At 39.3% G+C, this 14,175-nt stretch overlaps 1 protein-coding gene across 4 annotated transcripts in view; it reads left to right on the plus strand.

Moving 5' to 3' along the window:
* The window catches only part of magi3b (membrane associated guanylate kinase, WW and PDZ domain containing 3b), a 118,609-nt gene extending 106,462 nt beyond the window's left edge, over positions 1–12,147 (plus strand). For 2 of the 4 annotated variants that reach the window (XM_027279546.1, XM_027279547.1), the window contains 12 exons: positions 1,195–1,226; positions 1,926–2,091; positions 2,197–2,291; positions 2,487–2,694; positions 3,248–3,430; positions 3,933–4,118; positions 4,408–4,504; positions 5,041–5,146; positions 5,387–5,524; positions 7,446–7,584; positions 8,567–8,656; positions 8,802–8,910. In XM_027279546.1, coding sequence (XP_027135347.1) covers positions 1,195–1,226; positions 1,926–2,091; positions 2,197–2,291; positions 2,487–2,694; positions 3,248–3,430; positions 3,933–4,118; positions 4,408–4,504; positions 5,041–5,146; positions 5,387–5,524; positions 7,446–7,584; positions 8,567–8,616 — 1,400 coding nt within the window. In that variant the 3' untranslated portion in view covers positions 8,617–8,656; positions 8,802–8,910. Of the gene's footprint in view, positions 1–1,194; positions 1,227–1,925; positions 2,092–2,196; positions 2,292–2,486; positions 2,695–3,247; positions 3,431–3,932; positions 4,119–4,407; positions 4,505–5,040; positions 5,147–5,386; positions 5,525–7,445; positions 7,585–8,566; positions 8,657–8,801 lie in introns of all 4 variants that reach the window. The other 2 variants (XM_027279543.1, XM_027279544.1) reach the window with 1 other exon arrangement.
* The last annotated feature ends 2,028 nt before the right edge of the window (positions 12,148–14,175 follow it).

Raw genomic sequence — 14,175 nt, forward strand, 5'->3', positions numbered from 1 at the left:
GTGTGGGGATGTGCTTGATACCAGGGGAGAGAGGGAGGAGGGTAGGCACCCTTCAAATGTCTCCTACATCTCCAGCCACCCCAGGGATTCACTGTGTGAAGCAATGCAACTCGGGTTGGCTTTGATCATCAGCAGAGCGCATGCGATTTCTGTATGCTTCTACATTCATGGGCCCTTAAAGAGCCATGGCTAAATGTCTATCAAGGAAAGGTCCCCGAGGGCCTCCTCCCCGTGGCCGCGCCCTCCTCTCTCCTCTCCAACACTACTCCCCCTCACCGTTGTGCCACGATCACCATGTCCTGCTGCACTGGCACATTGCATGACCCCACAGTCACAGCAGAGCTGGACTCAGCCTCACCCACTCTGCCCAACTGAAGAGCTAATGCCAGCTTTAACCCTCATTAGACAATGGCCTTTAGCTTGGAAGAGAGATCCTCCCCTGTGTTTGTGTGTGTGTGTGTGTGTGAGCAGTGGGCATCACTTAACAGGAGAAGAGCACAGCTTAGAGAACGGATGGAAGGAAAAGAGTGGTGTGTTTCAGGTGTGAACAGAGTGCACTTGTCTTATTTCCTGGCCTTTGATCACTCTTGATGTTGGATTAGGAATTTTGCAGTGAAGCGGAAAAACGCCGCTGTGTCTTCCCTTTTACATCAGGCTCCATTAACCCCTCATCAAGCCAAGTGTTGGTCCAGCCCCACAGGGCTGTAGGCTCCAGAGGAGTGTTTGTTAATACAGTTTATGTGAGGAGGGGAGGAGGGGGCTGTACGAGATGATCTGTAGGGAACAATCTGAGTGCTTGAGATGAAACGTGTGGGTGTACTGTACAGCGAACAGAGAGAAGGAAGGGAATTATCGGTCATTGAATTATATGCATGAATTTCTAATGCCATCACCGGCTTCCTCGCCACTGCAGTGGGTTTTCATGTAGTCAGCACTCCAGCACATGTACTATCTTTATATTCCCTATGTTTCTTTAATCGCACATGGATGTATATTCCCGAATGGAGCATTCTTTAGTAAGTACACCTCTTGACTATAGAGCAGCTCACTGGTTTATTTTTATGCTCACTGCTGCGGTTTCACAGTCAGAGAGGCAGTGCCATCTGGTGGACACTGGTTCAATCATTGCTGTTATTCTAAATCATATCTGCATTTCTCACCATATTCCTGTTGTCTATCTATGTCTCTTCATAGGTCAAACATCCCCTGTGAAGAGTCTAAAGCCTGTGAGTAAAAAACATATCTTTTCCTATTTCCACATTATTGTTTCCCCATGGGGACTTATCCTGCAATTTAATTTCAAAGCTTTTTGTCCTTCAGCTTAACCAGCAAGCCTCTGTTGCATCGAATTAAATGATAGCAATAAATTTGAATATTGATTATGTTTCTGGGCGCCTCCTTTTGTTTGCTCTGAATAACGGTCTTAATTACTTTCTTTCAGTAGTCGTATTCTTAGGGCTATTGTCACGGGATTGCAATGGTAATGAAGCATGGATGAGCCTCTTTAGATATGGTGGTATTATTAATACAACATTTTACGATAAAGAAGTTGCCCTTTCTGCTTCAATAGGCCCCATCACAGCCACAGGGAAGTCTTTAGTCTTTCTCGTGGATGTCACAAACAAATCCCATTGCTTAGCCTTCATAACAATCAAGGGAATGTAAAGTGAAAACAATCTATGTTTAAAATAAAAAGCAGAAAGCTGGTGAAGTGACCTTTATTGCTTTATGTAATCTATCACAATTAGATGTTCAGCCACTTGTCTGTTATAATGAGCTGTAGAGACTATCAATAAAACGTGTCCTTCATAGGTGAATACCAAAGGATATTTGATTAAGGAATGAATGAACGAATGAAAAAATCCAAAGTTGACACTTAAAGCAATGAGTGGTGTAAAGGTACATTTTGTTATATTTTATTTCAGAGACAAGAAATGACGGCAAGCACAGAGACTTTAGACGTTACTGCAGACTCGACTCCGCAGGCCCTGCCTTACCATTCCAACACGAGCACCCTGCGCTCCACCGATTCCCCCAAACGAGACGCTACAGAGATGTATCTGAAGTCCAAAGCCTTGCTGGAGAGCAGACGTAAGTCCAACACGGCATCAGTTGTTCTTAGAAGTTGCTTTTTAAAATCATGCCCAATTCAACACGAAACCTTGACATCTCACTCAAAATATTATTCATCCGCAGAGCCTTACACCAAAGACATTGATGTTTTTCTAAAGAGAGACATAGAAACAGGCTTTGGCTTCCGTGTTCTGGGAGGTGAAGGTCCACAACAGCCAGTAAGTATATCTAATACTTTTATGCATATTTTAAGTATTTTAATTTATCCTCTGGACAGATTATACTACAAAGAAAGTGACTGATGTGAATGTGGATAAAATTCCCTAGCTATTATAAAGGCTTTATGTGCCTATAATTATTCTCATTTCTATCCCTTAAACTGCCAGTTCTCTATTATACTTACCCTCTTTCAGAATGTCTTTCCCCAGGTGTACATTGGGGCCATTGTGCCCAGCGGAGCTGCAGAGAAAGATGGTCGTCTGAGAGCAGGAGATGAGCTCATTGGCATTGATGGTGTGATGGTGAAAGGTCGTTCGCACAAGCAGGTGCTGGATCTGATGACCAACGCTGCCCGTAATGGTCAAGTTATGTTGACCGTGCGCAGGAAGGTCATCTACAGAGGTAACAATCAGAACACACTTCAGATGTTTTGCTTACTTTTGTAAAAATTTGACACTTTAACTTTGATAAATGGATGCTTTGTTATGCTGTCTTTTGATGTAATAACAGAGAGCTGTACAGTATATCTAGTTCCTGAAACCTTGTTATAAACATCTAATGTCTCCTCGGGCCTTCCTGAGAAAAACCCTCTGACACAGAGGAAGTGTTGCATTTTATATTCTGACAGAAAGGGGAATCGGGGAATAGAAGCCTTGCACAGACTGCCTTAGTAGTTATCTCTCCACCAATGTGGTCACCGGTAGCCATTGGCAACCACTTTCTTTTTTTAACATCCACATTCTGTAGATAATACTGCTCCATTGTGACTTTGTTAATAATACTCACTTATAAGATGCCACTTTGTAACTTCTATTTGCATATTTCAAGTGCATGAATATGCAGAAACTCCAGACCATTCTGTAAAAAACCCTCAGGAATGCAAGCACACACACAAATACAAAGAAAGATGCATTAAACACAAATTACATTAGCATCTGTATCCTTTTTGTTTCAGATGCGACAGATGAAGAGATTCAGGAAATGACTCCAGTGCTGGTGAATGGTTCTCCCAAGCTACCTCGCCTACCAATGCCCAGCGCTCTGGACCATGAGTCTTTTGACATCACACTCCACCGCAAAGAAATTGAAGGGTTTGGCTTTGTCATCCTCACCTCCAAGAGTAAACCACCGTATGGCGGTAAGAATCTAGTCTCTCTAATCCTGCATCAGTTATTTTAAGATTATCATCAAGAAAATGTTGTGTGTAAAGTGTGATGTGTGTATAAAACATCAAGGACAATAGAAATATTGCTTATTGATCGCCGGTGTCAAGAAATAACATTGTTTGTCAAAGGTGGGTATAAACTATTCATATATGGATTTGAAAACTTCACTAAAGACTAAGTGGAATTTCTCTCAACCTTTATGTCTTTAGTGGTATAACCCAATTTAAAGAGGCCAAAGAATCAGTTATATGAAAGGAGTGGTGTTTTCCTCCTTTGAAGCTAATATATACCCGCAGTCTCTGCATCAAAAATTCAAGACATTAACTAAATGTTAATTAAGCCAGAACAACGCATTTTTTCTGGATTGTGGAGTCTATCATTATGTTGGATCTCTATGTATGTTTCAAGGGCTTTATAATGGTCACTGCATCTGGCTCTTAATGTCTCATTTCTCTTTCATATCTGCCATTTCAGTTATTCCACACAAAATTGGCCGAATCATTGAAGGAAGTCCAACCGACCGCTGTGGTCTGCTGCACGTCGGAGATCGTATCTCAGCGGTCAACGGACGCTCCATTATCGAGCTCTCTCACAATGACATTGTTCAGCTTATTAAGGATGCCGGCAATGTTGTCACCCTCACTGTGGTTCCAGAGGATGGTGAGTGCCCACATGTGCATTTATTACATTAATATGATGGTCTGGGTTTAATAGGATTTTGAAAACTTTATTATCTGCAAGTGAGACATAATCAAAGAAATCAACCATGCACATAATGAGAAAATATAATATTTTATTCTCAGTGTTAAGAGTTTAGTCTGAATTTTGTTCTTTTGGTAGTGTATCTAGTTAAATCTAAATGATGAACTGTTAAACATAAATACAAAACATGCAGGCATTTTTACACTGATCACTGTGTCCACAATACATATATCAACATGTATTGTAGAATACAAAGGCCCTCCATCTGGAGCCAGTTCAGCTAAACAGAGTCCAGCTCTTCAGCACAGAGCCATGGGGCAAAGGTCAGCACTGCAGGATGAACGGTAAGTATCTTCTCTCAAAGCAAAAGAAAAACATGAAGCCAAAAACACCTTGTGCATACCAGTGGTACACTAACTATAGCTACCCTGTGCATAGTTTAACTCCCCCCATTTGTACCCTAAAAGTACAAACCATGCTCCAAATCATCAAAATGTCCCTTTACATACTTGTCATCATTAAAATGACCACCTCCTTCTTCACTGTTGGTGTTCTGACTTACTGCTCACACCTCCATTTCTTTCCTGAGGTGTGTGAGTGTACACAGAAGTAGATAGAAAATGCAGCAAGAAACTGGATTGCCCTCAGCTAGAGAAAATTTCTCCCAACAAAGACACCGGTGTAATAAATAAAAGAACATTTAGTACAACACAGCACACAAATTAAAATATCCAAGTGTGAAGAAAGCAGCCCTCCCCCATTTAATATCCAGCATAAAATTCGACTTTAAGTTTTTGCATAATGGTATTTGGTGTCTGTAGCCTGCAGCCTGCTGTTTACACGCTGTTTACTGGAGAAATACATCTGTTGTTTGTTTTAGTTATAACCTGGATGTGGAGGAGAAAAGGGAGGGAGTTAACTGGTCTGACCACAAAACTCTTCCACTTAGTGAGCAGGGAACGCTTTGTGTGACAGGACCTAACCAGGTAAGAATAATCCTCTCATTTCTTTCTCTCCGTGTTGTCTTAGTGGGTTAGGGTTTTTTCACATTTTTTCACAATAGACATATAAGCTCAAGTCACAACTGTATGAATGATATAATAGATAAAGTTCCTATATAATATATAATAATGTATATATGTATACTATGTGTTTGTCTGAATGTTACATATCTTGGTGTGTCTGCATTTGAGCGTATTAATGACTGTTATCTTTATGCTGTGTAGGGTTGTCTGACAGTGGAGTTAGAGAGGGGTCCCAGGGGCTTTGGCTTTAGTCTGCGAGGGGGAACAGAGTACAACATGGGCCTATACATCCTGAGACTGGCTGAAGATGGACCTGCTCAGCTGGATGGGCGGATCCATGTGAGTTCTCCTTTTGTTATAACTTTTATACTGCTAAAACAAACAGGAAACTGATTTTAGCAACACTTTAAGGGACTTTAGGTTCGACTTTTTAGAATACTGACATGTAAAAAGTTTAAATTGCCCCTGTGGCCAGATGATATTGACACAAAATGTCAAATGCACTATTAGTGGTGCCTCGAAGATGCATTATTTGTCACAATACTCAGTTTTGGTTGGAAATAACAACATACTGATATAACTTTGCTATACTGGTGGAGCTAAATGTATAAAGTTTGCCATCAGAACTAAAAGAATTTCAGAAGTTCACATTAAGGTCATTATCCCAAAGGGGTAATGACATGCTTTAGTGTATTTCATTGAACTAATATATCAGATTTTGTCTCATGTGCACAGTTTAGCTAAAGCAAAGTTTATTGAATTTCTGCAAATTGAAATTGTGGTGGGACTAAGAGAGGTCAGGTAGTCACCACTGAGATTCATTCTGTCTGGACAATGAATATCCACGGCAAATGTCATGGGCACCATTCACATGGGCAGCCAGTAATGTTGAGATGTCTTGGTTTGGACAGAAGGCAGATAGTCTTCTGTCCTTGAGCTAATAAGAGCTAACAAGAAATATGTAAAAAAAAAAAAAAAAGACTAGATATTTGATACCTAAATAAAAGTCAATGCAGTCTTGGGAAACTTCGGTTACACTCAATATTGTTAGATTGTTGGTGTGCTATTATATAGACCATTACATTTCTGAAGTCTAATTTTGCACTTTTACTAGTTTATAAAGGAGAGAGGTAAATCAGAATTAAAAGGTTGAGGATATAATACTGTAGATGCTGTTAGCTATAATGTCTTTGCAGTTTTTTGTTTTTTTTTGCTTTGTTTTTTTTTGCTTTTATTGAGTTCTCTATACAGCGTATAGAAAGTCACATTTACAGATGTGTCCTTGAGTATCAATCCATCCATCTATCCATCTATCAGTGTGCTTAAAGTCCATGTCAGACTAAAGAAGAAAGTGTTATTAACCACCCAGACATTTTGAATGATCAAAAATAACATATTACATAATAACAACATATTTATGAAATTAGGTGTCAAAATCAGGTAAAAATGAGCAGTATTCTCAGCTCCAGGACTGTGGGGGCATGTCCACTGAATGCGCCAAAGTCACGTTCACTTGCCGCAGCGGAGCACAATAAGCAAATGTTATGTTTGATCACCACACGACGTCACGCGATCTCGTTTTAGGACTGTAACAAGCACTATACTTACTCCACATTTCAGTAATACGTCGCTCAAAGTCTTTTGTTTTCAGCAACTATTTGCCAACATATTTATTGTGTTTTGAAAGAAAACATGAAATTGCCTTTACACGGACTTTAAGTATGACACTGACCATTTCAGGGAAGGTCACTCTGTAACTGACCCTGCACTCTTTTGTCCATGGAAAAGGTTCAGTCAAATTAACATTTACCCATGGGGATGAAACAATCACATTATTAATATTAGAATGAGGGGGAAGATGGTGCAGTGTTGGAACAGAATAGAAGCTCCTAGAGGGAATCAATCTTAGACTTGCCAGACTGTGGTCTCTGGGCATGACTTTGCCTATCCAAGGGTGGAGAGGAATGTCAACACTGATTAGATCCTAATACACTGACATGTTTACATGCTTTATCCTGAGTTATTTTGTCATCTCCAATAATAGATGCTACCTGCAGGGTATTACAAAGTGTGTGTGTGTGTGTGTGTGCGTGTGCGTGTGTGTGTTGAGTGAAATTCTAGTTCTTTGATTATGCAAGTTTGTGTGTGAGCATGGCGCTTCGTATGTTTTAGTTAAAGTGTGTATACATACACAGTGGAATATGCTAAGCTTTGAAAGGTGAGTTTCTATTTAATAATTGCTTTTGTGTATTGCTGACAGGTCGGAGATGAGATAGTGGAGATTAACGGGGAGCCGGCACGCGGTATTTCCCATACACGGGCTATTGAACTGATACAGGCTGGAGGAAACAAAGTGGTGCTCCTGCTGAGACCTGGGGCGGGCCTCGCTCAGGATGGTAGTAAGTACTGTGCACACACAATTTATTCAGTTATAGACATTGATTAAAGGAATAGCCTGGGAAATTTATTTATTAACTTTCATGGGCATTAGATGAAAGAATTTATATTACTCTTGTATCTGTCTGCTAATAGACAGGAGCCTTTAGTTGAAGGCAACAGTAAAGAGCCTGACTCGGTCCAAAGGTAAAAACAAATCCCAAAAAGTATTGTTAAAGTTTAACAAGTATCGTTTTTGTTTAAGTGTAAATATGAAAAGCTGCAGTTTCACAGGAGCAATGACATGTTCAACTACATGGTGACAAGACTCTAATAAGGCACTACACCCCTAAGAAAATGTCTAGTGCATGCACATATTCCCATAATACCATAACTTGTCATTTTAGAATTACATTTTTGCATGAATTGAACACACAAGATACAACATTATTTATTTTTTTAAGCTTTGTATGTACCTTTGAGCAGAGCCAGGCTAGCTGCCCCACCTGTTTCCTGTCTTAATGCTAAGCTAAGCTAACCACATCCTGGCTGTAACAGAGATTTGAGAGGTGTATCAATCTTCTTATATAACTTTTTTTCACAAAACATCCAATTATTCCTAATAATTCCATTCCCTTTGCTGTATAATTAACTTTTAACAATGGCCTAATTTATTAATGAAATAAATAAAACATTTACATATTTACAACCAACAAATAGTTATCAACTGGATTGGATTTATTTCCTAAATGTGTTTACTGGTTTACAAGGAGGGGGACATTGATGGTAGTTAAATACATGCTGAATCCATAAATCCACCTGATGTTTAGCCAATGATAATGACTCCATTTTGTTGCTGATTCATGGAGCCTATTTTGGAATGTCGCCCCATATTGATTTGAATTTACTTTCTTTATTGAGTTTTTTTTATTTATTTTTTATTTATTTATTTAATCTCTAACCATCTTCTTTCTTTTGGCTGTTTTTCTCTTGCCCCTGATGCAGGTAGTACAGCTTCTTCTACTGTGTGCTACTACACTGAGCACCAACACTAACATCTTCACTGCTTTTAGTGGCCTCTTCTCTTTTACCTTGGTAATTCTTCTCTTTCTCACGTACCTCCTATTAACCTCTCAGTATATTTTTTCTCCCTTTTCTCACAAAATTTCAGTATTGTGTTTTGAACATCTAATATCTGCATGTCCATATGGTGTCTGTAAAATATGTGTTTCTCTTACAGGTCAACATGATCAAAAACTCATTTCACCCACAAGCTATTCCGGAGAGGTGTTTTACTCCAATACATCACCCCTGTCCTCTCCATATCCCACTGGGGCTTCCATCTTTGTTTCCCCTCCCTTCTCCAGCAAGCTGAAACATTCCCGCAGCTGGGGCGCCACATCCCCGCAAGGCTACAAGCCCCGCAGCAGCAGGGGTTTAAGCTCAGTGGAGGAGAGCAGTGAATGGGCTGACAAGGAGGTAGAAAAGTTCTCTCCTGTCTCCCATGAGCATATGACATTCTACAAGAGGACCAGGCCCACAAAAGACTCCAGAGAGCTAAGCAGCCCAAAGAAAACAGGGGAGACATTTCCTAAAGCCAAAGAGCAACATCACACTCCTGAAAAGACTGAGAGTCAGGCACAGAATGAAACACAGAGCAGAAACAGGACGTCTCAGATACAGACAAAGTCACTATCTACAAACCCTAAGAAGTCTACTCAAGCTGGACAGCAAATGGCTTTGACCCCGCAACGCACAGAGCACCAAGGCCCTCAGAGGGGATTAAAAGACTCTTCCAGCAGAGAGAGCTTGGATCGTGAAAAGAAAAATGGCAAAGGCATGGCAAATCTCGAGATTAGACAATACACACAAGGAAGAGGGACAGAAGATAGAGGAGAGAGGACCGGGCTTGGCCGTGAGCAAGAGAGTTTTAAAAGAAGGGTGGCAGGAGAGTCTCACTTCCACAGGACACCTCATGCAGTAAGAGTAAGTGAGAAGGGTACAAGTAAAGACTCAAGACAGAGAGACGCTAATGGGAAATCTACAGAAGACATGAATACAGCAAATATCAACAAAAGAGAAACACTGCTGTCTAAAGATTTACGCAGTAGAAAAGTTTCTGTAGTTTCGCCAAGAGAGCGAAAAGTAAGAGAAGACCCATTGTCTTACTCCAAAGAGGTCAGTAGTAAGGAAGGCATTGTGGCCTCTGTAAACAGTATTCAAGTGACCCTGCAGAGCCCAAAGGGAACTCTTGGCCCCGGCCCTTGGAAAGTGCCCAGCTCAGCTAAAATCCTCTCTGAGGCAGAGGTCCTACGTGACCCCTTATAATAGAATATTGAATCACCCAGACTTGAGCTGTGCCATGGAATATTTAACAGTACTCTCAGTGGATTGTTTTTTTTGTTTTTTTTTTCTGAGTTCTTCCATAAAACAGAGAAGTGCAACATGGTGTCACTTATGTCACTTATAACCTTTGGACCCAATGTCCAGATTTGTCTTTCGACAGGGTCTTTTTTTGGGAGTCCTGTGACATCACACGTGGCATGTAGCAGCTCCCCTCTGCCTTGTCCGCTGCTTCAGCATCTTTGATCTGAGACTTAAGCATGTGCGGCATGCTCGGGGCCTTGTCAGATAAAACATTCTGAAATGTGAATATGTGCCAATCTTGGGAGCCTCCTGTGGAATGACGACTACCAACAGCGCTTCACCCATTACAATGCAATGACCCATATGCAAAGAAAAGGAGAAAGGCCCTCGCCTCTCACCTGTAGTATACACCACATGTGACTGTCATCCAGGGTTTCATTTTGCTCTCAGTCTCATTGAGATATTTTGACTTGTCTTTTTTCTTAAAAGTTTGCTCAACTGCATGCAGTCGTTCCTTCTGTTTGTTTTACTGCACGTGTTCTGCACATCACTGAGGATGATTCTTGTTTCTCAACACCAGGCAGATTTCTAATACAATCCAGCAAGCGTTCACTTTGCCGGGGACTCTAGACTGTTCTATGGTTATAGACATGACTCTCCTTCATACAAACAGTATCATTAAAAAGACCAGAAACTTGTGGTTTGAGAACTTGTTTACCATGTGTATGATAGCCAACGTGTGTAATTTATTGAGATAATAGATTAATATGTGTATATGTAGCTGTACCAAGCCATTCCACATTTTGATATAGACTTCGAAGATTTGTCCCACGTTATTTGAGCTTTTCACCATCCTTCCAATGTAGTTCAGTGGTAGGAATTACCATGGATCTTGTAGTTCATTAAATGTATAGGTAGCGTGCAAACCGCTGTACCAAATGTTTGCGATTGCTGAAAATGTGTCTCATCGTGAAATATAATATATATATATATATATTTGAATGTGTCATGTTTTGCTAACTTTTAAATATCTATTGAATTCCATTGCACTGCATTTGCCCTTGTAGCATAAAAGAACGACCATAAATTGTATTTAAATCGTGATGTTGACTTGCCTTGCTACCAATGCATTTCCATTATTATTATTATTATTATTTTATAAAGCTATTTCTTTTTTTCTTAAAGGATTCACTGTTTAAGGCCAAACTTGCAATTTATATAATACTGTTCAAGCTCTGAGTCATGGCACCTGGTGGTTTAACCTATTGAAAAATAAGAAGAATGAGGGTGTTTGATGTACATGTCAATCCTGCTGTGTGATTATGTGCCAGGGTGGCTTGAAGGATAATGGAGCTTAGAGAGTGATGTGGTAGTTTAGTGTGATATTGAGCCTGCTGCTGAAGTAAGACAGATAAGCAGAGATCCTACCTTCTTACAAATTTTAAAGGTAGCCGAGCTGATATATACGATTCAAAAAATCAGTTTCAATTTCACTTTTACTTTACTGCATTTTTTTAGCTTCTGCTGTAAAATCAGAGAAATGGAAATATACTTGCTCAACATGCTAATACAACTTATGAGAGTAAAATCTGTTCAGATGAGCTCAGGGAACGCAGTATAGTAGCAAAATGTGTGATAGAGTCATTATTAGTGACAGACAAATGGTGGTTGAGGTCTATGATAAGAGCTTGTGATTGTATAAGGGAGTTTTTCAGGTTAAAATTTACTAGATGGTGCGCCGCTATGAGCCAATCAGTGGTAGGTTTTTGTGCAATAGCTTGGTTGGTTGAATGAGTAAATCCAACCTTGAGTGTCAGGTACAGGCAGTTCAGTCTGGTGAATCAGATAATGCCCTTTTTATTGTCAGTCCTCCACACTGTTGTACTCCTTTTATTTTTTTTTTAGTTTTGACCATTTTGTATCTCATCTCTGTGTCATACTGTGGCCTTGCATCGCTTCATTAGAAAAACAATCCTTGTGGTACCTTCTACATTCTGTAGGAACATTAGATGTAAATGTTTGTACATTGTACAGCACCTTTATAAATACTTGCTGAGTGCTCTTTCTGGGGGTAAATAAAAAAAAAATAGAGGTATATTAAATCGCTCCATTATTTTTTTATGTAAAAAAAGAGAAAATATTTAAAAATTGATTGAAAAAGGATAGACTATGACCTTGACATGGTGTTCCGTTCATGCACTGAAAAATAAAGTTTTACTGAAAACACCTCCTGGATCTCTTATTTTACTAAAAATAAAATCTACATTAACTTAAAACCATCCTGTTCTATTTCTGAACTATATATCATTGTACATAAACACAGTCAGAATTCACAGAATGATCATTTAAGGGTCATATTTGGATTAATTTGCCTCACAGTACAGTTCAAGAATAATATCCTTTCATATGACAAAACAGCATAAGACACTGTTACTATGGCAGATTTCCAGTTGTCATGGTAGCCGACTGCTTTTCTCAACAGAGTGCAGAGAGAGGGAGTGAATGCACAAAGTAGATGCTTTTTCAATTACAAGAGGAAGCTGAGAGGCATCTTATGCCACATATGCGTCATGTCCATTAAATATCCATATTTCAAAAGCATGCATGAATCATGGGGCTGTTTGGAATGAGTCCCAATGAAACTATCGGACTGGTTTTAAATCCTCAATGAAATCCCAGCTGCATGAGCGATATAGGAATTATATACTGTTAGCTATGAATCTGGTTAAGTACCCTACTGTATATTTTACATGAAGCTGAAACACATGAATGAATCACATATAGTGAATTAGTAATAAGTCAAACAGGTGTAACTGTAAAACATTCATGAGAAACTGTTTGCCAAAAGCTCTACAGTGCAGTGCATTACTTGTGTAGGCATTAAGCACATCAAAATTATCTGCCCGGAGCTTCTACAAATTACGACTGAAAGTTTACTTTAACTGATGAACTATTTTCTAGGAATAGACCAAAGATTTGTTTTTTAGCCTTTTCTTAAAGCCTGTATAAAGACAGTTTTCAGATTTCTTTCAAAATACATTAAATATGTTGGAAAATAGTTGCTGAAAACATGTGAAAAAAACTTCTATATTACCAAAATGTGGTAATATATCGTTTCAAGTTTTTTCACATGGAGTTAGGGGTTAAAACAGTTTTTCACCAGTTTTCAGTCTAGGATTTTTTGGGCGGTCCTAAAGGGTGGCTCGATGACACACTAAGGCCACCCTGAGCATACCCCTGCACCCCTAGCAGAGAAACTGAGGTGACTTTTTCTCGCTCAGAGTGTTTCAAAGTTAGTCATGTCATTTTCTGAACTCATCTGACACGTATAAGTCAAGGTTTAAGGAAGGTTTACCATGCATGCATGCTGATCTTCTATAGTTAGAGATTCACACCTGAGATGTCCAGTGCCACCACAGGCACCTACAGCTGACCTCCATCAGGACAGTTAACAACATCATAACAGTTATTTCGACTGCTTTATTGACGTAGATGTACAATTTATCTGTGAATGATTGCTAAGACTCTCCATTCTTTCATCATGTCAGTGACATTGACCCTGGTTCAGATGAGACCTGCTCAGTCATTCAGAACTTGATATGGCTTTGGAAGAGCTGCCTTAATTGTGACTAGTAATTGCATGTGACGTGATAATTGACTAAATTGCTTAAAAATGGCTGGACTGTAACATTTCTTATGTTCTATTTCAGGTACGAGCATGAAATGATGTGTGGAACTAGATTGCACTGACAATTACAGAGGTAAATGTTCTGCAAAGGGCTTCAACCTTCCCTTCAAACTACTATAGTTTTATTTATTAGATTTTTTTGTTTGTTTTGTTACACTCATTGTATTTTATTGCATTTTCTGCCTTCAACAGTCACACTCTGCTGAATTCATGTGGAACAAAAGCTCAGATATGGGTCAAAATTAATATAAAATATAATTTTCTTCTTTTCTTTCTGTGTAACCATAAACTAAGAAGGTAACAAGGAGTTGCTGATATCTATACAATAGCTTAGATTTTTGGGAGGTTCAGATGTAAATCGACATGAATAAATATTTTCTTTTGTTCAGTTTTGCACCATAATCAGCTTTTTACTTTTTTACTTTAAGTTACCCCTGTGAAAAACAATCGTGTGTGTTTATGAGCAGAACTCATGTTGTACACATTGGTAGATTTTGTCGTAAGCGGCTGCATTAAATCACATTTCATGACTTTCTTACCTCTTGTTGAAGTAAACTGT

Source organism: Larimichthys crocea, chromosome VI, assembly GCF_000972845.2.
Source record: "Larimichthys crocea isolate SSNF chromosome VI, L_crocea_2.0, whole genome shotgun sequence".
Classification (NCBI taxonomy): domain Eukaryota; kingdom Metazoa; phylum Chordata; class Actinopteri; family Sciaenidae; genus Larimichthys; species Larimichthys crocea.